General features: G+C 28.4%; 1 protein-coding gene across 1 annotated transcript in view; it reads left to right on the top strand.

Moving 5' to 3' along the window:
- The first annotated feature begins 1,653 nt into the window (after window positions 1-1,653).
- LOC129960342 (chorion peroxidase-like) overlaps window positions 1,654-23,563 on the top strand; it is a 147,630-nt gene continuing 125,720 nt past the window's right edge. The window contains exon 1 of the mRNA XM_056073717.1: window positions 1,654-1,862. Within this exon, the coding sequence (XP_055929692.1) occupies window positions 1,855-1,862 (8 nt within the window). The 5' untranslated portion in view covers window positions 1,654-1,854. The remainder of the gene's footprint in view (window positions 1,863-23,563) is intronic.

Below are 23,563 nucleotides of genomic sequence, written 5' to 3'. Positions count from 1 at the left end.
AGATAGCAGTTTGTGTAATATTCTTGCTAATTCGTAGACTAGAATATCGGAATATTATTCCAAGATTTAAATGCAAAGGGTATCCCAAAATTAACGCAAGATTTGAATTTGCCATCATTCGTACACTGTGCAAGGGTTGGCAACCCTATTAAAAAGCCATTTGACAGCTGATAGTTTAGGGTTAGTTAAAATGGAGCATTACTCGATAGAACAACGTGTTAAAGCAAGATTTGAATTAAATAAAAAACACAGGTTTTTTTCTTTAATTTTTTATATTTTTATTGAATTGTAAAGTACACATGATAGGGTTATGTATGGAATAATATACAGGGCAAATGGCCTACACGACTTTGCTCGCACATACGCACTCTTTTGTCGAAATTTTCCATGACCATTTTGCATGAATGTGGCTGAATTTTGTTGATGCAGCGTTGAATTTCCTCCTTCAAAGCATACGTGCTTGTGGGCTTGTTGGCATAGACCTTCGACTCCCATATAAAGAAATCCAATAGTGTTAAATCACACTATCTAATGAGCGAATTCTTAAATTTTCGAGCTGTGGCCGCCAGACTTTCATTATTTTTTAAATATTGTTCAACAATGAAAACACGTTGTTCTATCGTATAACGCTCCATTTTTACTAACCATAAAATATCAGCTGTCAAATGGTTTTTTAATAGGGTTGCCAACACTTTATTGCACGAATGGTGGTAAATTCAAATCTTGCCTTAATTTTGGGACACCCTTTACATAGATATTATTTTTATGGTATCAAAACAGATCTCTTCTCTAAATAGTGAGAAACGGAGTATATAATAACAACATGCACATAAAAAAACTCCTTTCATCAAGATAAATTCTACCTCTATTTTAGATTTTCTCCAGATTAATACTGCAATGAGGAAATTTATACAAGTATTTAGATAATGTTTATAGATAATGGAATCATATTGTTACACTTAAAACTTGACTTCAGAATTTTTTTTTTAAATCCTTCGCAATCGTAAATCTAGATTTACACCCCAGATAAGCATATGAGATATACATCACTTTAATTTGCATTTGTTTTAATACAAATATTTCAATTTGGATTATTGTATTTCAATTATCTTCCGCACAGATCAGACAAAATAGTTATTGAAAAGAAAGAGAAGGGAATTTTAACATTTATGGTTGAAATCCATCCAAACAAATATGCATTTAAAATATGCTCAGATACTATATAGATTATTCCGATGTAAAGTTTATCTGATACAAATATGTACTATTTTCCTACTTAAGAAGGAATCCAGGCAGACTTTATTTACTTTAAATACTTCGATTCCTATCTCGAAAGGGAGTTCAAATACTTGTTTCGAGATATTTCAGTTTCCACCTTTCCGATAGAATCTTCGCTGGCTAACAGGATTAAAGAAATGAATGCAAATAATTCATTGCGAAGCATAACGGACTTCTGAAAGATCCCTTCCCATTTCCTGATGAATGTGGGAGAAAGTGATCACCAGTGCGAAGAATATTCAGACGAATTTCTTTAAAGAAGGGCGAAAAAAGGAATCGAAAGCATTTGCCAGGAGAAAGCATTCAGTGTCGCCGGCTGAAGTGTTTAGCCGCAGGCATTCAGTTAAGACCTCGTTTCTTTTTCGACTGCAAAAACTAGGCTATCGGGGTGGAACGGTTTTTCGTACTATATAAACCATCTCGTAGCTGATCCACGCTGTTTTGTCGGCTTTTCCGTAGCAGAAGGAGAAAGCTTTCCTTTCTTGGAAATTAATACAGTGCCTTGATTTTTTTTGCCTATGCACGTGTTTCCGTAATTCGCTCTGAATTTGGACTTAATTGAACGCCGTGTCCACAATGCTCAAGTAAGTCCATTGCATTATTTTTCATAACAATAAATTTACCTGGATTGCGCTCGCTAGAAATTTATGTGGTCTCTAATTGGATATATCGTCATAATTGATTATAAAAAAAAATTTCGTTGATATTGGACAATAAATTTGATACCGCAAGTTTGCTTATTTATTTCATCATTCGTTTTTTTAATTCTTAAAATAAATTTTCTTTTCATTTATTTTTTTCTTCACGAATTCATATTAAATAATATAAATAATTTTCCTTGATGCTGGTTATAAATTCAACATATATTATACTGACATTGGACTATAATTAAATATCATGATTTATATTCATTTTATCATTAGCTTCTTTATTTTTAACAATAAATATTTATTTTATGTAAATTATGAAAGTTATTTACATTATTATTAATGAATACCATAAATGAATACCATAATCACATCAAGTAAGAAAAAATTTCCTACACATAATGAATTTTAATGCTGAAAATAAAATAAATTATTTCCATGTTATTAAAAAGAGAGCAATTTGATTATGGTCATTTGATAATTTATAATAAACATATATATTTAAAATTAATTTGTAAAATATAAGTAATTTATAATTTTTAAAAGTAATCTATTAATTTTAATTAAAGCAATGTATTAATTTTTTAAAGCACTTTTTTAATTTATTAATTTTTAAAAGTATAAGCAAGTATATTTATAAATGAAATTTGCAAATATATCATTAGAATTTTATAAGAAATGGTTCATTCAACTACGCAAACGAAAGCTGAGTAAGATTAAGTACTCGATGTTTAAATTTTGTGCAAACATTCATTCATAAAGATATCTTCTACCATTGTATGGATATTTTAAAATTTCGATGACTAGGTATCAATAAAGCCAGAACTCGATAATTCTTTATCTCAAAAAATTAATTACTGTTGAAAGTCTTCCTTTTTTGTAGAGATATCCGTTGCAATGTATAATTTTATGACAGAATTTTGATTTGTACATTAAAGACTAAAAAAATTAATAAATTAAATAAATTTTAAAAAAATAACTTACTTTGCAGGCAGAAATTCTGTATGTATAGTTCGTACCATTGTTGTTTCTTGGTATTTCCTTACAGAATATAACCTTTTATCCAAAATAATTATACTCTATTTATCGCTTTTCGATGATAACTGTTCAGTTTTTTTTTGACAAAAAATGTTTTTTTTTTTACGAATTTTTTTATTATTATTTGGAGTTTTGGTATTGGAGTTCCGATGGTATTGACTTTTTATTTTGATTGCAGAGGGATAGGAATTCTTGTAAAAGGTGTTTTTAATTGGTAGAAAAAAATAATTGATTTCATCTTAATAGCTATCGGATATATGTTAAAAACTGTGCTATTTCTTGTCTGATTACATACTTGTAAGCTCTTGAAAAAAAAAATCAATTCCTTTAAATATTGAAAAACTTGGAAACATGTAGCGACATTCCGCGTGGGAAGACATTTATAAATCTTTGCAACCTAGGTCTTTTCAAAGAACAATAGCTCCATAAGCATTTGTTAAATGTTCTTTTCAACTAAAGTTTCAAAATTACCTTGTCATTGATTTATATGCTTGTCAAAGTATAAAAAAATTATTCCGCACGGGAAGAATAATTCATATGAAATTCATGTAGAATTTTATAAGAAGTTTACCTTGACGGAATTTCGTAGAGCATAAAGTTTTAGGTAAAAAACAAAGTTTTCCCTTTAGTGAAAAATATGTATGGAGTCACATTAATATTTGTTACCTTAAATTTTCTTTTATTCAGCGAAATTCAGTGGTTGCAAATTTTTCTTATTAGGATATGAAGTTTTGTTTACAATTGTTGTTGATTTTTTAAAAATATATATATATATTTTTGATTTTATAAATTTGAATATTTCTAAGATATGGTCATAAGAAAAATGAATTAGGTTAAATTGTTAGTTTTTGTTTAGGTACTGAAAAAAAGGCAGGAAGAAAAGGAGGTTCTTTTTTTAGCTGAATGCTCGAAATAAAATTTATTCCTTTTGGCTAATTTATTCATCGCGGTGATTATCATTCAATTTAATATTTCAAATCATTATATGCAAAATTGAGACATTTTGAACTATGCATATTGTTTATTTTTATTATTTTTATTTTTTATAAAGAGTTAATCTGAATTTTTTTGCAATCGTTGTATTACATCCTCTTTTTTTGCAATTAAGGTAAATTTTTCCGTTAATATAGCCGTTCTCATTGCTTCTTTTTGAATAGAAATCGTAAAAAAATGACAATAATTGAGGTCAGTGCACTTCAGTGTGAATGCCATTATGGGTTTTAATTTTCTTTGAGTCTTTTGTTATCATTAAAACATTTTTTTTGTATAATTAAAAAAATTAATAAACAATTATTTTTTGCAAAAAAAAACCTCTTAAGCCTCTGTATGAAATAAAATAAAACGAGACATGCATAAGAAATTTTGATGTAAGTAAATAACTGGATTCATTATATATTGGTCGTATACAGTGATGATTTTCGTAGCACAGATAAAAAAAAATATGCATTCATGCATTTCCTATAAATCTTAGAACCGTTGAAGCATTTTACGTTAAAACAGTGAAATAAGGATGAGTTTCTATAAAAATAAACAGTTTTATATTTGAATATGCGCATAAGTTAACTCACATTTGCCAATTTTATTTTATTTTTTCGCTTCACACTATGCATATTTACCATTTGCGTACATTATAATATTAATATACTAATCAATTCATTTTCTATACGACGAATGCCTTTTTATGACTGCAATCTGTAGATGAAATATTTATCGACTATATACATTTAAATACAATATATTTGCCATATGATAAATGTGACCCGAAGATGAAAGCATTTATCGACTGTACACATTTTAATATAGCATGAATGCTTTTTCATGAATGTGATATGGAGATGAAACATTTATCGTCTGTACACAGTTTAATTTAGTACGAAGGACTTTTTTTACAATTATGCATGGATTGCCTATGTAAAGGACCAGTTTGGCTTTACTATACTACAGTGAATTCTTCTATTAATTATCTACGTGTTAAATTATTTATTAGTGTTTCATACATAAAAGTGATTCCAGTTTGGACAGGGTTTGGATCTTGTACATTCATAAATTTGAAGAAAAAAAAATTAAACTATTACTTTTGATATGAATGCTTGTATATACTTTTTGAATAGACATTTTTCTATACTCAAATCTTTCATTTTATGAGTACTCTTGTTGTTTTACAAAGCTTTCTCTGTAAGAGAAAAAAATCAATTCTATATAACAGTATTTGCTCTCAATATATTGGTATGCGTGATTTTTTTCTGTAATAGATATGACACTTTAAAACAGAAAACAGTTGTTCACTTTTTTTCTTCTTCTTTTTCTTTTTTCGACTTCCTTACTTTCAGCTGCGTATCGGCCAAATATAAGCGGACAGTTTCGTTGTTGAGGCTAAACGATCGTGTCAACAACCGACATGTTTGAGCAGAATGAGCTTAAGTAGTTTTGAATTTTCCGCTATTAACGGCAGATGGTAGTCTATATCGTGATGGATATTCAAACTAGTCCGGAGGCAATTTGGTAAAACTATCCTTGAGACGTGCTTTTTCTATTAGATCATTGTCCTGCAGATTGGCATAATTTCGTAGGTGTTTGTAAAGTGCTTGTTCCAAATTGATAGCAAATAAGCTCGTATTTGTGAATTTAAGAGTGTTCATTACCTCGTCAGCTTTCGCCATTTCTTTCAGTTGCTTATTTCTAGTTGTTTATATAATAAGATTCTGTTTCCTTTCGGTCCACTCTTTTGTTTATTTAATTCTACATACTAAATAAATTGGTTTTGTAGGCAAGAAATACATGCTTCCGTTGAATAACAGTATGTCCTCTTAGTCGTACTAAGAATTTTCATCGTTTTCTGCTGAAATAGTTCCTGTATCTTTCAGAATATATCAAGACATTGTAGTATAACAGTTTATAAGGCCTAAACCTTCATTAAATTATCAGTTTTATCTGATATTTTAGTCATTAACATGTAGAAATAAATAAAAATAACGATAATTCTATTCAAAATTTCATTATTTCAATTGATGCTAGAAATTCGTACAATTAAACGTTCCAAATTTGTAGCAACAAGTATATTTAGAGCTCTTTCATAGTAGTTAAGAAAAAATAAATTTTTCAATCAGTTTTACGGTCTAAGCGCTTCGTAATCGTTACATGACTGAAAAATTTGCTTCTATAAATGTTTTAGAGGATAGAATTACTTTTATAGAACGAAAAAAAAAAAGCAGCCATTTTAAAAGAATTTTTTTTCAGTACCATTTGAAAGTTTATGAAAAATATAGATATGGAATGTAAAATATTTATTATATGGAATTTCAATTCATTTTATTTGTACAATTTCCTTCGTCATTTAACTGACCGTAGAAACTTTTATGTGAATTGTTTAAAGAAGCATATACTGCTCTGGCCATATTATTAAATGTATATCATAGGACTTGGCACATGTTAACGCGTACATACTTAATTTTTTAACGTTTAATTTGAATATGTGGATTATACAAAAATCAATAAAGTTAAAAGTAATTTTATGAAACTTACCTATTAAAAAATGTTTTCTGATGAAAAACGAAATTTATGAGTAAGATACATTTTTAGCATTTAGAGTGCGCCAATGTTGCTACATCTAAAACATAAATGAAATTGTCCAAAGTCACCCTCTTTTCTTTAGTTTTCTGTTTATTTTATTTTATGCATTATAATCTTAAAGTTTATCGATTATTTCTTCTTTGAATATGTGAAGTTATTTTAGTCTAAAGGAAGGAACATTGCCAAAGTATTGAACCGAAAATTTCTTGCAATAACAATTTCATACAGTAATATTAACCATAAATCATTTAAATATATAAAATAATATTTGATTATTAATGTGGACCTTTTCATTATGAGAAAATAAATTCAGCTAAAGTGTTTTTCAGATTTGTTAGAGGATACGAGACAAGTAGACGTTAAATATGAATTTTTGTCCTTTAGTTGAATTGAAACTGAAGCGTTTTGTTTCCTTTTTAACAATTCTTTGAACTATAGATGCTTTCAAAATATTAACGATTTTGTGAATGCATTTTTTTTGTTATTTTCTTAAATATTCTGTTCTTATCCTCCTTAATTCATACTTGTTGATTCATTATATTCATAAATATAAAATGCTACAGTGTTCCTCAACATGACAGACGATTAGCAAAATAAGCTAAATCTACATTAAGTCTGAAACAGCAGTAATAATATATTCCTACGCTGCAGTTAAAAATCCTTCTTTATGCATGCATATGTCAGAGTTTTTCGTATGGTTTCAAAACAAAAAGCTAACAAAATCAAATCATGCATATACTTTAAGTTCTCAAGCAGAAAATTTTGCAAAATATCTAAATTTCACTCAAGTAGAACATATGTGTATAAATTACTGAAGATAAAATATATTCATAAAGTAAGAAAAATCTTACTTTTTAACTATTTAAAAGTTAATGGATAAAGAGGGGTAATCAATTAATGGATAATAAGGGGGGGGGGGAGTTTATCTGTGAAAGGAATTTATGACTAAAAAGAATTATTAGCTATTAAATTCAGAATGAGAGGAACTTACTGTGTTGGCGGTCGGGGACAAAAGTTGAGTTTTCGTTTCAAAAATCTACAAAGAAAAATGAAAATCAATGAATGACTTAGTAATATAATTCATAAAACTTTTAAACACTAGATGTATTAAAAAGAAGCCATACATTACAAGGCATTTTTAGATCTTAAATTCTTTCATTTTGGCGAATTAAATTATTCTGGGTACAAGACAAGGGAGTAAATCATGTTGGTGTGATTGATAACTTAGTTACTGTTCAGACTAACTTTTAATAACTGAGTGGGAAACACAAAGCAATTTTAATAACTAAATACATATTTTAAAATCTTCTCTTTCTGATGAATACTGATTCTCATTCTTTGAATATGATATGACAAAGAAACGAGTTTCGGAAGACGTAATAGTTAACGCTAGTCACGTAGCTATAAGTAGTTCATCATTAATGTAGCACAATTCAGCAAAGTAAACGGAATAATGTACCAGATAACGCATATAAGATCGGTTCCATCATTATGAAAAACGCCGGATTACTTTTTATTGTTAACCAGCACAGAAATCATACAAAATACAGACAATTTTTTTCTTATTGTTGTTATTGTTATTTAAATGTGGCACAGTTAAGTGCAGGTATAGAAAATAAAGCAATTTCTATCTCTTGCTATATTAAAAGGCGATAATTGTGTTATAGTATGCTTGTTGAATGTTAACGATCTTGCATTTTATAGAAGTTACACTGTTTGTTTTAATGTTCTAAAAACTAATAATCCCACTAATTTGTTTTTGTTTCTATGAACGTAATGTTTAACTGAGGAAAAAAAGCTTTGTGTAAAAAGACTTTATACCAGAATGAAATTATTTTACTTAAGAGAATCTCTCGTCAATTTTTAAAATCCATTACTTCTGTAATAGTAGATACTATTAGCTATGGAAAAAAAATTGTGTGTGAAATTTGCGATAAAAATATGTTTTCATCTATTTGTTCAAGGTGTTCATATGATATTCTTTCCATTATATTCTAAGTTTTTGGTTCTTTCTATTTCTGTCTTTGTTTTTCATCTGGGAATTAATTATATCGGTTGTAATTTTCGAGTGGAATTGCTACTCTTATTAATTACTCATAACATTTGTATTGCATTGTATATTTTGACGTTTTCAATTAATATTTTTTTTAAAAAATCAATCGTTCACAAATTTTAAATAATTTCATTTACACAGAAAATGAAATTTAAAACTTACGCACAATATATATTAAAATGAAGCATTCATAACTATTGTTTTATAACATAAACTAGCATTAACTAGTGTTAACATAAACTAGCATTAAAGCGTCCTTCCCTCTGTTATTCACTGCTATCTAACATAACCAATCTTAATATTTACTAAGTGGCACCATCCTTTAGCGCTTCCCTTTGATTTCCATCAGAACTTTTGTCATCGATTCAGAATTTTATCACAAAAATTTATTGCATTATTATGAACCTAGAAACAATCTGTGAGATGTACTGACAATGAGAGTGCATGGTCTATGGTGCTGGCTTCATACATTATTGACTGCAGCATGTAAGCTTGCAGCCTATCACTTTAACAAAATTTTTGCTTTTCGTTCGTTTTTAAGTTTTATGCAGTTTAGTGCCTAAAATGAGATAAGACACTAAGTACAAAGTGGTAATAGCTACTAACAACATGGGCAAATTGGCCAAGACTCTGGCTAGAAGCATGATTTTATTTGGAGGAGATCTTGAGTTCCTATGCTTCAGCAAATTTATACATAGTATTTATTGAGTAAAAGAAAATATTTTGTAAGCAAAGTTTAAAGAAATGTGAATTTTTATTAGTCTGTACAGCAATCAGCTAACTCATAAGTAAATTTGGGTACAAGTAATCAAAGATAGAAGAATAAGGCACTTTCTCGCTGAAAGCCAATCTCACTGCATTTGCTGCTTGCTTTTGTGTAGTGTATCTTTTGTTAAGTGGGGATATGTTATTAGCGATACATATTTGTGTCTGACAAACGCAATTGCACCCCTAAGATATGATACATTATCTTTTCCGGTGCTTTACATTTATATCTTACTTTCATATTTCTCTTCCAACTCATGGCCTTTTCTATAAAATGTTTCACTTCAAATATAATTTCTAGCTCATGAATATGAACTAACTTCTAACCTGACGGAGGTTTAAAGAATAATTGCTTCTATCTTCCCGCGTTTGGCATTTTCATATTTTCTAAACTGTTTATTTAAAATTAAGCTGAAAATTTCTCAAACAATAAATTAGTAACTATCAATAAATCGCTCCTTTCGGTCATTAATTATTTAATAATTAATTTTAATTTAACTTAAGTCTTTAAACTTTTTTTTTGCCACATCAGTCCCTTTTCAAGTGCACTCTATTAAATCAATATAACATATTGCTAGCAAATGCAATTTTCATATTCACTAATTTTATTCTATTACACCCCATCCATTAATAAGATGCCCATAAAACCCTTTCCATGTTCAATATTTCGAGTTATTTGATTAAAGTCTAATAATCTTTTTACATACAAAAGCATACATTCATTTGTTAAGAGCAAAATAAGCGAAACAAATACAACTATTGGAAATTCCAAATACCTAATCATAGTTCCTTTCATCATATTACTGTCTTTAAAAAAACAAAACAGTTCTAGAAATTATAATTTACTTAAAGTTGAAAATTTTCAAATAAGTAAACTTTTGGCTGAAATTATTAAATAATGGTATTCTATCATGAAGCTGTTTCTCTAAACTTCATCTATGTAATGTTTAAATTTTAATAATGCTTGCCTCTTATTACGATAAGGTCATAATTTTTTTCGAAATAGTTACATTACTATACTAAATTAATTAAATTAATTAATTCGAAAAAATTGAATTCGAAGTCTTCAAATGATTTTAATTTTCTAATCCATTTAATTGGAAACAATTCTTTACATTTGGCAAAGATAAAGCTGTTTTCTTAATTTCAACTTTTCACCGACATGTATATGTGAAAATAAGTTCCCGAGTTTTAAATACTAAGAATATATTGTTTTTAAATCTCAGTTTTTCCACAATCATGCTTTATGAAAGGGAAAATCTTTTTGGGATCTCAGAGTAATTGACCCATCAGCTGGTGTCTCGACATTCGAACTCCTTTTATACTTTCAATTTAATGACAGATTTTTACTTATATTCCCACATTGAAAGATGTGAATTGCTAGATCCAGCTGTGGAATCTTAAGAAAAAGAATCTATGAATGCTAAACGAAAAAAACTAGGAATGAAAATTATTTATTCATTTTTTAATCTCACAAATCGTACGAATACTTAGACACACCCTATACTATTACGCATAACGGCTAACATAGGTCACGGTGTGATAGCAATGCAGATCACAACTGTCTTCTTTGCACCAGGAGCAAATACTTAGACCACATTTAGAGCAAGGACACTTTCCCTTGCATGACGTGAATCAAGGAATCTGACGTTCAACCGATTCTAAGCCACAGCATGTTTATTTCTTTTCTTTCGATGATTCTTTCATGCTCGACTGCAAGTTCTCACGAATCATAAAATAATCTTTGAGTATTATTATTCGAAACCTGTTCAACTAACAAAAGGGATATTATATATTCTACAAGGATGAGAAAAGAATTCGTTAAATTCATTTGGCTACCATTTTACCATTTTTCAATAAAATGGCTCTTCGTTAAAGTGTGGATTTTCTCTATTCTGAAAAGGAATTGTATTGAACTTTCTGTCAGTAAAAAGTCACTTAAAATATACAGATATATCATAAAATTATCAATGTGCTAAAATTATTGAATTGAGTATATATTATTCGCTGGAAGAAAAATGCATTCGGCGATTATTTTCAATACTAAGGCGACAGTTAGAGTAAAAACGGATGCTTTAGGATGGATTTTAGCAAGTGGAATGTTAAAGTTGTTTTAACACATTTGCATAAATACTGATGCTACTGTCATAAGTAATATTTCTTAAAATGCTATGTGCTAAATTTAAGTAAAATTTGCATCCAATAAAGTTTAAATATTCTCTGTTACAAGCTAATTCATTGTATTAATCACATGGCTTGCAGTTAAGTTAAAGAGCCAATTCATGCTCTGCGTCTTTTAATATAAGTTTTCGCTAATATCCTCTTTGAATAGGCTACATCTATTTGATTTTAGAATTTTTGAGCTTCTTGCCGGCGAAAAAGGTGCATAACCTCGCTATACCGCGAAGCAAAGTGTAGTTAAATTGTGTAACATAATCAGTTTCTTGTTGAAATACTGATGAATTGACTTCATCAACGTAGTTAAATTAGACTTGAAATTTTTATTTTACAGAAAATTTTGCTATGGACAGCATAAATAACTTCATACATAAAGATAGCCATACTATAAAATAATTAGTACAAAAAATCCGATAGAGATTAGTGTATTAAAGGGATGGGCATTACACGCAATTATCATACGTTATTTATCAATGAATTACTCTAAATACTTCCGACAGATATTTATTTTTATTTGCATTCAATTATTATGTCAGAAACTGTAATAGGATGCTTCATGAGCAGAGCAGCTGAAAAATAAATATAACCTACGTGAGTTTCAAGATTGTCAAGTTCCGTGTGTGTACATTCCTTGCGCGTGATTATGAATAAGAACTACCTGTTAAAAATCGTGATAAATCAGTGAATTTGACATGCGTCAAAATGTTATTTGTAACACATGGTAATGAATATCAACATTTTTTTTATTTGAACACGCTCTTTGGACATGGCGTTTTCTCCATCAATCACTCAAAAGCATGAATGTTTCATTTAAGCCATTTGTCAGCAAAATGGCGTGAACGATTAAAAAAAAAAAGCCAGTTCAGTGCTTGGTTTTCTCAACTGTGCTGGTAACCTATACGTAGGGAATCGGCAGATGGAATTCAGTTAAAAGTATTATTTTGGGGGTAATATTTTGGTGAGCATTTTAAACTTTTGGAAAAAGGGATTTTAATGCTCTTTATCATAAATGTGCATATAAATATGAAAGATAATTTTGTTTGGTTATAATTCTCTAACAGATAAATCCTAAGAAATGAAGCTGCATACATTCTGCTCTATTCAGCATTACAGTATTTGTAGAGAATATTAAATTTCAATTGTTTGTACTAAAAAAGTTGAATTTGATGGTTTATTCAAAAACAGATTACATATGCCAATGATGTGTATGTACGCAAACATTGTCTTTTCAGGGTTTTTTTTCACCCATTTTTGTGACATAATCATAAATCCATAAGGAATATTGATGGTTTACAGATGTTAAATTAATAAATTTCAATTTCAATTTAAATGATTTTTTATGTTAACATATTCAGAATGAATTCAGGTAATTGAATATTGCGATGGAATGAAGATCATTATGATCCGTGCAGTGGAAGTAACAAGACGTACGTTTTCGAGAACATTTCTTTAATGATCACATTTCACACAAAACAAACACAGAACACGAAAACAAGACAAGACATTAATGCTTGCGCACCTTAACAGAATAGCATATCATCTCATTATTTACAATCGCAATGCACTATGGGATGCGTACCTAATCAGGCATCGCCATCTATTATCCAAAAGAGAGGATAGAGTAATGCAATTGCTATAATATATAATATCTTCTACTATCTTATATATATTATCTTCTTTTAAATATACAAAGCTAATATTTCTTTTAGTTAATAATGCAAATCTTTAAAAGAGTATATAAATTAATCTTTGGATATCTTGAATATATGGCTTAAAGATGAGAATGACAATAATCATTAAATCTATATTCATGAATTTTTTTTAAATTTAACATCATCATCATAATTGCATTAATTACAAACTATTATTTTTTTAAGTCTTAAAATAATAAAACCGTAAATTTATTTAATTTTTACTTTAAAACATAGAGTTCTTCCATTGCACTTACCAGCAAAATACATATACTATTATCTATTATCATTTAAAGGAATTAAAATCTTATACATTAAAACTACATAGGAGTTCAATTTTGCAAGCTTCCATATAAATCAGAACCAAACAGTCCTGTTAAATGTTATGTTTTCATCATGCATCACCTACAGTTTAATTAAAAATAAGGCTAAATCAGGCTTAATTATTACATAGAATTTAAATGGTTTTAGGATTATGTATATTTCAATAACGTTTTTACAAGCCTTTTTTTAATTAAGCATACTAGTAAATTAACATAAAGTGTAGTATTATCTCACACGGTTCTACACTTTATGCGCAATTCGCTTCAGATCTTTCAATAAATACTTCTTTAACACTTGGAAAAGAATTTAACATTCAAAAATTGAAAATAGTTTATTTGAAGGAATGTAAAATACTTTATTCCAAATTAAAGGAAAAATACTCTGAAATAATAACTCATTTATTACTTTAGTATGTATATAAAAGAGGCTGTTTGAAATGTTGATGTTTCATTTAACTAAAATTTATATAACTTCACTGGGCTACATTCCATTGCTAATAAAACTTTAGTCACGTTATTTTCGAAACTACAATCAGAACGTTTGGGACAATGATTTTAGAGGAGCCATTGTTTCGCTTCGTCGCCTATTGTTTCTAGAAACAGTAAGAAAGTAAAAGGAAAAAATGATAATATCTGTTTATCACATTGTATCATGTCATTCTGTATTCTCATTATCCGCCCAGAAATTTTCCTTACAATTTTCAATAATCTAATTTTCCCTGAAAAGTTCCATTTTCGTAAGATATTTTAATCTATTACACTATCAGCCTCAATTTCGAGTTTTAAAAGAAAACGAATCATTATTTCATTTTCAAAACTTTTGTATGCGCTTTCGCCTAGTTATGATATGCTTGAAAAAATGCCCTAGTGACAAATTATTTCTTGCTCAACGTTTCCGACGATATAGGACAGATTTAATCTGATATTGGAAGATCTGATTAAACGCGCATAACATGCATGCATTCGCTTTTTTTTATCGATGATGTTTAGAGTCCTTGTTTCCCAATATTATACAAAAACCATTCTTAATTATCAGTGGAGCGTTTAATTCCTAGAGCATTGAGAATGATTAGATGACATAGAATCGAGATGAAATAGATTGGCAAAAAAAAAAGCGAAAAAAAAAATGCAAATAAATAAAAAAAAAAGGAAAATGGAAACAATTGAAAAAAAATATAATAATGATGAGATGAGAAACTTATAACTAACTGTTTTAGAAATAGTGATCTCATTGAAAATAACATAAAAAAATAGAATTTTCTCATTACATGTTATTATAAATGAAAGTTCAATTAAAAATCGATTTTTTTCTAGCTGATGTTTTATTGCACAGATGTTATACAATGTTATAAAAAAATAGTAAAATTCCTAGTAAAAAAAAAAACTATCAAAAATTAATAGAATTTACTCAATACATATTGCAAAAGCTCGTCCGAAAAAAGAATTTTTCAAAAATTGAAATTATATCAGTTAGAAGTTCTCAAATGTTATAAACACATATTTTAGAATTCGGTAACAAAGAAGCAGCTTAAAAGATACAAATTCAATATAAAGCAAATTATTAACTGCCATGACATCAAAATTGGAAATGGGGGGAAAAAAGAAAAAAAAAAAAAAAAAAAAAAGCAGATTAACTAATGATAAATTTAAAAAAATTAGGCTTAAAATAATTTTTCCCAAAATTCCTCTAAATAAGTATATAAAAAAGTATGTTGTATCAAAATTAAAGAATAATTTGAGAAAAAAGGGCTACGTGAAAGCATTTGCAACTGCACTTTTTTTTTATAAATAAAACTCTATTTGGAGTAACAACACATATTTTAAATATGCTGTTTTAGTTCAATGTATAAGAATAAGTATTACGTGTAGCAAAATTATTTAAGAATTGTGTTATTACGTTAAATTGACACTTCGACACTGAGTCTATTTGCCAACTAAAACAGTTAAAGGAAGCACGAAAAATAAATAACGTTAAATGAATATAGAGCTAAATTAAAATATATATAAATGAAAATTGCTTTAAAAGAATTTAAATCTTAAAAAAGTGACGTTGAGACATACGCACCCACATCTGAACAGAATTATTCTAAGAATCTTTTCTGTTTATTTATAAGATCGCTCCCCCTAAGTATGACGGCAATGATTGGTTGTAAATTCCGGTTCTGAAACCATATAATTTGCCACGGTGCAGCCTCGTAACTACTGTCCACTGAAGCATGAAATGCCGTTGAAAGGATGGATTCAATTCTTCCGCTTTGGTCAACTTTCTCACACATTTTTCAGCCCTGCTGTCGAGCCTTTTCAAGGAAAAAAGCAAGGAATATTGAGATCTTAATTGAGATTATTTAATGACTTGAAATTTGATTGTTCAAAATTCAATGAAGATTTATTTTATCAAAAGCTATTCATAAAAATGCGGAAGTGCTTATAATCGTCAGTCATTCAGTGAACATTATTCAAATGTATGAAATGATAAGACAGTAAAGAATTTATCAAAAAAATTGAGTATAAGAAATGGAAAATAATCATAAGAAGAATTTGTATTTTTTGTTTATTTTACGTTGGTTTATCTAATGTCCTTCATACAAAAGATCTGCCACCTTGGAAATTCTGAATAAATAAATACTTATAACTGTTGATTCAGGGATCTGATAGTATTTGATTAAATAATTCATGTTACTATTTCTTTACATTAGTATAATGATAGTAATAAAGGGTGTGCACAGTATTCTTAGGATGATTAGTAACAAAGGATATATAAAAAATGATAAAACAGAGACATTTCCCTTGTTAAATTAATCTTATCTATTTATCATGCAGGACTATATTTCCATACTTTTTCAATGCTCGTTTATGATATATTTTTTATTTTTAAAACAAATATATAATTCTATTTGACAATATTAGAAACCAGGAAATTTCTAACTACATTAAAGATCTGCTCCGAAAAGTTTAGACAAACTGTTGAATTCTTTTTATTACACAATCGCAACACTTGGTTTCGTTCTTAATGAAACTGTGTTGTCACGAATCAAAATATATTTTCCTACTCCTCATCTATCAAAATAACAACTGTCTGTGTCAAATTCCGGCAGTTTGTATAGAATTAATGACGCATGATTGATTTTCAGTCTATTTAGGAAATGTCTCAGGGAAATTCATGGAGGAAAGCACCAATCATCGATGTTAAATTTGGAACACTTCCATCAATAATCAATTCGAATTTCTGCCAGTTAAAACTATTATCAGTGAATTATTGGCTACGTTTCTATTAGAAATATTACATCTGGAAAATGAATAATACTAGTAGTTTTCTAGTAATAGGAATAATTTTTAATAATGGCAACAATATTGTAAATTTAGACCATTCATTTCCAGCGATTTTAAATAATTTTAGGTAAATTAGTTAGGGTCTTAGTAAAGTCTTAATAGTGATATCCTAATCTTAGTAATAATTTAAAGTAAAACACATTAGACGAATGTTTCACTACTGGTATTAAAAAAAAACTATGACTTGGTACTGTATGCTTATTTTGATCCTCTTTTAAAGCGCTTTCTAAAATTGATAGTTATAGAATATAACGTTTTAAAGTATATGTACATCATTATTACAATATGTACATCATCAAACAAAGCATATGTACATCATCAAACAAAGTATATGTACATCATCAAACAAAGCATATGTACATCATCAAACAAAGTATATGTACATCATCAAACAAAGTATATGTACATCATCATTACCGTTCTCATATACAAATCATTTATTTTTCATAAAACTACATAAAGTGTTGTTAATATTAGAATTACATTTTATTGAATTCATTATTTTTTACCAGATCAAGAATTTAAAAATTTTAACGAGATTCCGATTTACTTGAAGTGACTTATATGTTATTTTGCAACCAACAAATCTAGTATTTTCCTGTTATTTATTTATCAATATATCTAAATTATTGAATACATTTCCTGTTAGTTTTTATAAGAATACCAAAGTGATTTTGATTAGAAGCATTCAATCTCTTTTGCCTTAAGAAATGTAACAGAATAATTACTTAATTTTATTAAAATTAATTTTTTCTACTCCAGTAAAAGAAAATAGTTTGCCCATAAGATAGAATAACTGATCTTGCCAATTTCACACATGACAGTTTTCTTGATACATACTAGATATTGTTACATATTTCTGTTCTTTGACAAAAAAAAATCCACGCGTTATTGAGTATAATGATAAATATCAGAATTAATATTAAAATTTGAGTATTTATCTATAAATTATAATTATCATGATAATCAATACACATTTAATCCTAATCGTTGCAAAATGTAAACAAAAAGGAGAACTTATTGCATTCCTTGATACATATTAGATATATTCTCATATTTCTACTGCTGTAGATAAGAAATTCATGCATTATTGGCTGTAATGATAATATCAATATTAGTATCATTAGAATATCAGCAGTTATCTAGAAACAATAATTATCATGTTTATCACCATATAATGCTAACCGTTGCATAGTTTAGACAAAGGTGAGATTTTATCACATTCATATCTTAAAATTTACTCAAAGAGTTTGTAAAAAAAATGCATTACATTTTCAATTCGGAATTTCTTTTATTCACACATCTATAAAGAAATAAATTTATGTAAATTCAGATCAATTTCAGAATAATAAAAGTGTCACGGCCTGATGATAAATTTCTTTCATTTCGTATGTTAATCGTTTCTAGTCATTTACTTTCTATCCATTCAAGCAGTGTCATTTTTTAAAATTTTGAATGTCTAGTTACAATGAAGCGAGAAGTTAGGAACACAAAACGAGGGCAGAGACAGCAGAATCTTTAACGGGTCATATTTTCAGATTCCGGAATGTTTTAGTTTGCAAACCAATTTATGTTGAGTTCACACCATATCAAATATTTTAGAAAAAGATTGAACGGCCCTGAATGAATTTTCAGCTAAAAGTATAAAGGCTAAAAGAAGTATAAAATAATTTGTTCGAACTCTTAGCTAAGCATTTGCAACTTTATTTCCTTTATTTCCATTAACCCTTATGTTCATTTTGTATAGTATACCATACATACATTTTTTTGCTTTTGAAGGAAATTGAAATTCAATTAGGATTTTTTTATAAAATCATTTTGAATGTATATCTTTTTATTGTATTGCTTATCTTTACCTGGCAATAGATATTATGCATATTTATACTAATCAATCTCTCTTCAACTTCAGATTCCAAGTGTTTCGGTTTAACCCCGACCTAGTAGTGTTTTTATGCATAAGGCTTTTCTTCCCATCTAACTGATGTTTAAAAATGCATTATCACGGGACTTAATTCTTACTTTTACTAACATGCATGTATTTTCATCGTTTCAGTCATGAAAAAGTTATTTTCCTATATGTGCGTATAGATCATGACTTCTCAGTTGAGGGAAAAAAAAAAATTCAAAATTTTGCATCCGTCGTAAAATTACCTTGGTTTCAATTCCATTGTGCGAAATCTTTAAGAAATTTCTGTGCTTAATTCCTTTTAGTTACTTTTACATTCCGCCCATGGTCATTGTTAAAAGGAGATCGAAAAGAGTTTGTCTAGATTGTACCAAGACAGAGGTGTGAAAAGGTGGAGCTCATTTTGAAGTAATGAAAACATTTAGGCTGTTTTGCTGAGTCAACGCTCTACAGGGGTTCGGAATGAAGGTCGAATAGGGGAACGGTCTTACAAAAACAAAACAAAGAAGGAGTTCGAGACAAATTTAAAGTACTGAAAATCTCGGCTGAGAAAAGATTAGTCGCATTTTAGAGATGCCGTAAAATTAAACTTCCCTGTTTAGAAGCATCTACAGTTTAAAACTAATAAACAGAATGAAAGCAAATTTCATTTACAGACTAAGGAGGGCAGATGGAGATGAGTTCCATACAATAAAATTAATGACAAAAGCCATCAAAGATAAGAGAAATGTTAGCTGAATATACACACGGAAAATAGATAACGCAAAATTTCAGTTATGTTCGATTCATAAAAAATAGACATACAGAAACAAATAGCAGTTTGAAACGCACAAAAAATAAGTATTTATTATTCAACATGAGTGCCACCTGATGCACATGCTACTTTTTCAGTGTGTAGATCTTATCTGTGTACAAAGTACTGAATAGGTGACTTTTTTTAAATTCATCTCCGCATGTCTTTTACAGACAGCATATGAAATTTGACTTCATTCTGCTCATTAGCTTTAGCTGCAAATGCTTTCAATCAAGGGACGTTGTTTTATGGCCACCATGTATAGTTTCAAATAAGGTTATTAAAATTTTTAAATTTTGAGTTGTGAAGAAACACATAATGTACTCAGATTAAGATTCTCATTAATTATTAAAACAGAAATTATAAAATAATTTCCCTCTTTTATAGTATCTCTTAGACAGAAATAATCGAATAGTTTATTACTCCCAGTAGTCGTGATATGGAACTTATATGACTGAAATCTCTCTTTTTTTAATGATACATATATATTAAATACTTTTTTACTTTTAAATTTCCAAATGCATATTTAAGTATCATGTTATGGTTCAATTTAGATTGACTTGAGTAGTTACAAGACTTCATCGCTTCCCGTTCAGCATTAATGCATCATAATTACATTTTGCTTTCTCTATTAAGTACTTTCTTCAGGCTGAAATGAAAATTTCCTGAAGCATTGCAAGTTGAAGAAAAACCACTTTTTTTTCGTTCATGTGAATATTGAGCCTTTCCATGTGGCGTCTCTTCTCCCTTTCGTCAGCCCTAACCTCGCGGTTGAATAAGTCGAGGCACGCCCAGTTATGTCTGAACTTGTTAATTAATGCCCTGGTTAAGTCGATCGAGGTTTCAGCGTAATGACCCGAAGGAATAACAGGTGCTATAAATATATGTGTATGAAAATAAATCTTTTCTTTCCATTTCTTTTTCTCAACATAGAATGCATAATAAATTCTGATTCACGAGTCGACAAAGTAGTTGAATGTTCATCAAATGGCTTCATTTAAAGCTACTAAATGATACAGGACCAGAGGGCATACTTTGTCCTATGTCTAAATGCTCATAATTATTTTTATTCTTTATGGCCAATGCGTATGAATGATGGATAAGGTTAGTTAGATTGGATTTTTTCTTTTCTAAAGGTAGTAAAACGATATTAAATAAAAAGATAAAAATTAAGTTATTTATATCTATCCGTTCGACTGAAATATATATGCAAATAGGAATAAATTGTTTATCTCCATTTCTTTTGCTCAACGTAGATACATAATGAATTTTGATTCATGACCGACAAAGTAGTTGAATCTTCATCAAATGGCTTCAATTGAACCTGTTCAGTAAATCGGAATTAGAGGGCATGCTTGCGATCGAATGCTTATGATTTTTTTGGTCTTTATAAGTTATTTATAAATAATGGATAATATTGCCCCTCCCCTTTATGGTAATAGAAACTTACTGAATAAATATTCAAAATTTAAACTTTTCTATTTGCTTGATTTTGAATCGGGCCTTTTATTTTCAGACCCAATCGAATTTAAATTAGCATATCTATAGGGAAAAAAATTATAATTGTTTCAATAAAAGGCGGCAGAATTTTTTTTCTCTGATGGTAAGCAAGAAATACTGAAATATGTTCAAATCGAATTGACGTTTGACATTTTCTAGGTAAAAAGAAAAACAAATCTCGCATATCCATTTTTTTATTTAATGCAGTGTAAATAACTCGTCTTTCGATACTTTTTAATGCATTATTCTATTACTTTTTTGTTCTATCTATGCTTTAATTACAAATAACAGAGTATGGGAAATCTTGATTAAAAGTTATTAATAAGATTTTGCAGAAATGAATATTTTTCTGCACGAAATTCTGCAGATTTTTGTAAAAAATAACATTTTATTTAACACAAAAAGTTTCTATTTGAAATGCATTTTTATACATTTAAAATTAGTTAAATTGAGTTATTTTGTATAGTAAATTTTATCCAACCGTCACATTTTGTTACTGAATTAATCTCAAAATTTTTTATGCTCCAAATTTTTCTTGGTGATCTTAAAATAAACAGATTTATGCTACGAGGAGTAAATATACAAACACATCACCTGTATATGAATATTAAAAAATGATTAGCTTACCAAATACTGAATTCAAAACTCACACTATGGATTTCGATAATTGTTAAAATCGATGAAGGCATATTCATCTATTATTAAATCTTTCTAAAATGTGGACTAAAATTATACTTTTTTCAGATAAGAATAGCATGTACTAGTATTAATTTTTTTAAAGGGCCAAATAATCTATGAAAGCAATCAAATTCATTCGATAAGTTTTGAAATGTTTCTTTTCAAATGACCTGGTGTTGTTGTGATTAAATATGGCTATTGTACGAGTTCACTGGATTAAAAAATGATTAGTTTTATGAAAAAAATATTGTATTTAGGATCATAATTTCGTTTGAAATAGCTCTTCGGGAGGACTGGCATATATAGTACGCCATTGAGTACTCTCTGACTCCCCGAGGCCTTCACCCACGTCTACCCTAAAGGAACATATTTGAAGCTCAATGCGTCTCATTTCACTCGCAAATATCATCTGAAAAAGACAGATTGTTTTCAGAATATGTTGCAATGAACAGTCAGAAGAAAATTAATGCGTCAAAATTTTCTTTTTTCCATTTTTTTTTTAATTTATCATATTTATAATTCATCTAATTTAATGTTATCTTTGTTCATCAAAGGCTAGTTACATGTAAATTCAAATTTTTTTCATTCAGGTTTTATGTAAGGAATAGTTTTTGATGTAACTTTTTAAACTTATAACAAATACCTAGCTGTTGCTGTAACTTTTTAATTTTAAAAATATTAATTTTAATAAATATTTTAAATAAATTTCTCTTCTTTTCCGTTTTTAGCTTTATTCTTTTCTTAATGTATTTCTAATATAATTCTGAAATAGATAAATGTAAAAATAAATCAGGAAACATATACGGAAGCTTAAAGCAGAGGATGAGAAAATGACCTTTTGTATGGACTCCATAACTCCTTCTCCTAGAGTGCACTATAGGCCAATTTCTTCAGTGAAGAGTTAAAATATAATTTAGAAAACCACGCAATCTCTTTTACAAATATAGGCATTTGAATAATATTATAAAGAGAAGTAAATGAAAAGATTGACAAACTTACTTGCAAAAACAAAATTCACGATAAAAATATATTATCTTGAGTGATTTTCACTAAACATTTATTGATTTTACTGTCAGAGTAATGATTAAATAATACGTCCGATTTCATTGCTACACTTTTAACATCCCCCTGTTATATTTTGAATAATCTGGATCAATCAAATTGCATTGCAATATTTCTTTTTTTAGAAAATAATCCTTATGTTTTTGAATTATAAAAAATATCCTTTTGGAGGTTTTGACATTGCATGGTTTTCGCAAAATGCACTCAATGGAAGTCTCAATGCTCAACGTATACAGTTAATTTTCTCAAAACCTATTACACCCAATTTGCCTAAATTAATCAATCTAGCAACTAATTGTTTAAATTTTATTTATGGATGAGAAAAATAATTTTTGGCGCTATAGTATGTTTCAACATTTGAAGTCGATTTCCGTCTTATTTAACTTCAATTCCAATATATGTAGCTCAATTTAAATTCACTCTTAATTAAATTTTATTCAAATTTACTGAAAAAAGCTGCTTTAATATTCAGAAATGCCAAGTTATTTTTTAAGTAATCGCTTTTAGGACACTCTTTTAAATGAGAAAAACATTAGTGGACAGTATGATTGAAATTGTGCATCTTAACTTGCATTATTTACATAATTTTACCTTTTTGTCTTTATATTTCATAACTTCAGAACAAAATTATTTAAATCTCATTTTACTGGAGTTTCTATTTGTGTCACCATATTTCAATTTAGAACAGTTGTTATACATTTTGTTTGCAGAACGAAGGCGTATCTAGAAACCTCTGAATGGGAAGGTCGCT

This window comes from Argiope bruennichi, chromosome X2 (assembly GCF_947563725.1).
Source record: "Argiope bruennichi chromosome X2, qqArgBrue1.1, whole genome shotgun sequence".
NCBI classification, from domain to species: domain Eukaryota; kingdom Metazoa; phylum Arthropoda; class Arachnida; order Araneae; family Araneidae; genus Argiope; species Argiope bruennichi.
This window is presented reverse-complemented; position numbering and strand designations above follow the sequence as displayed.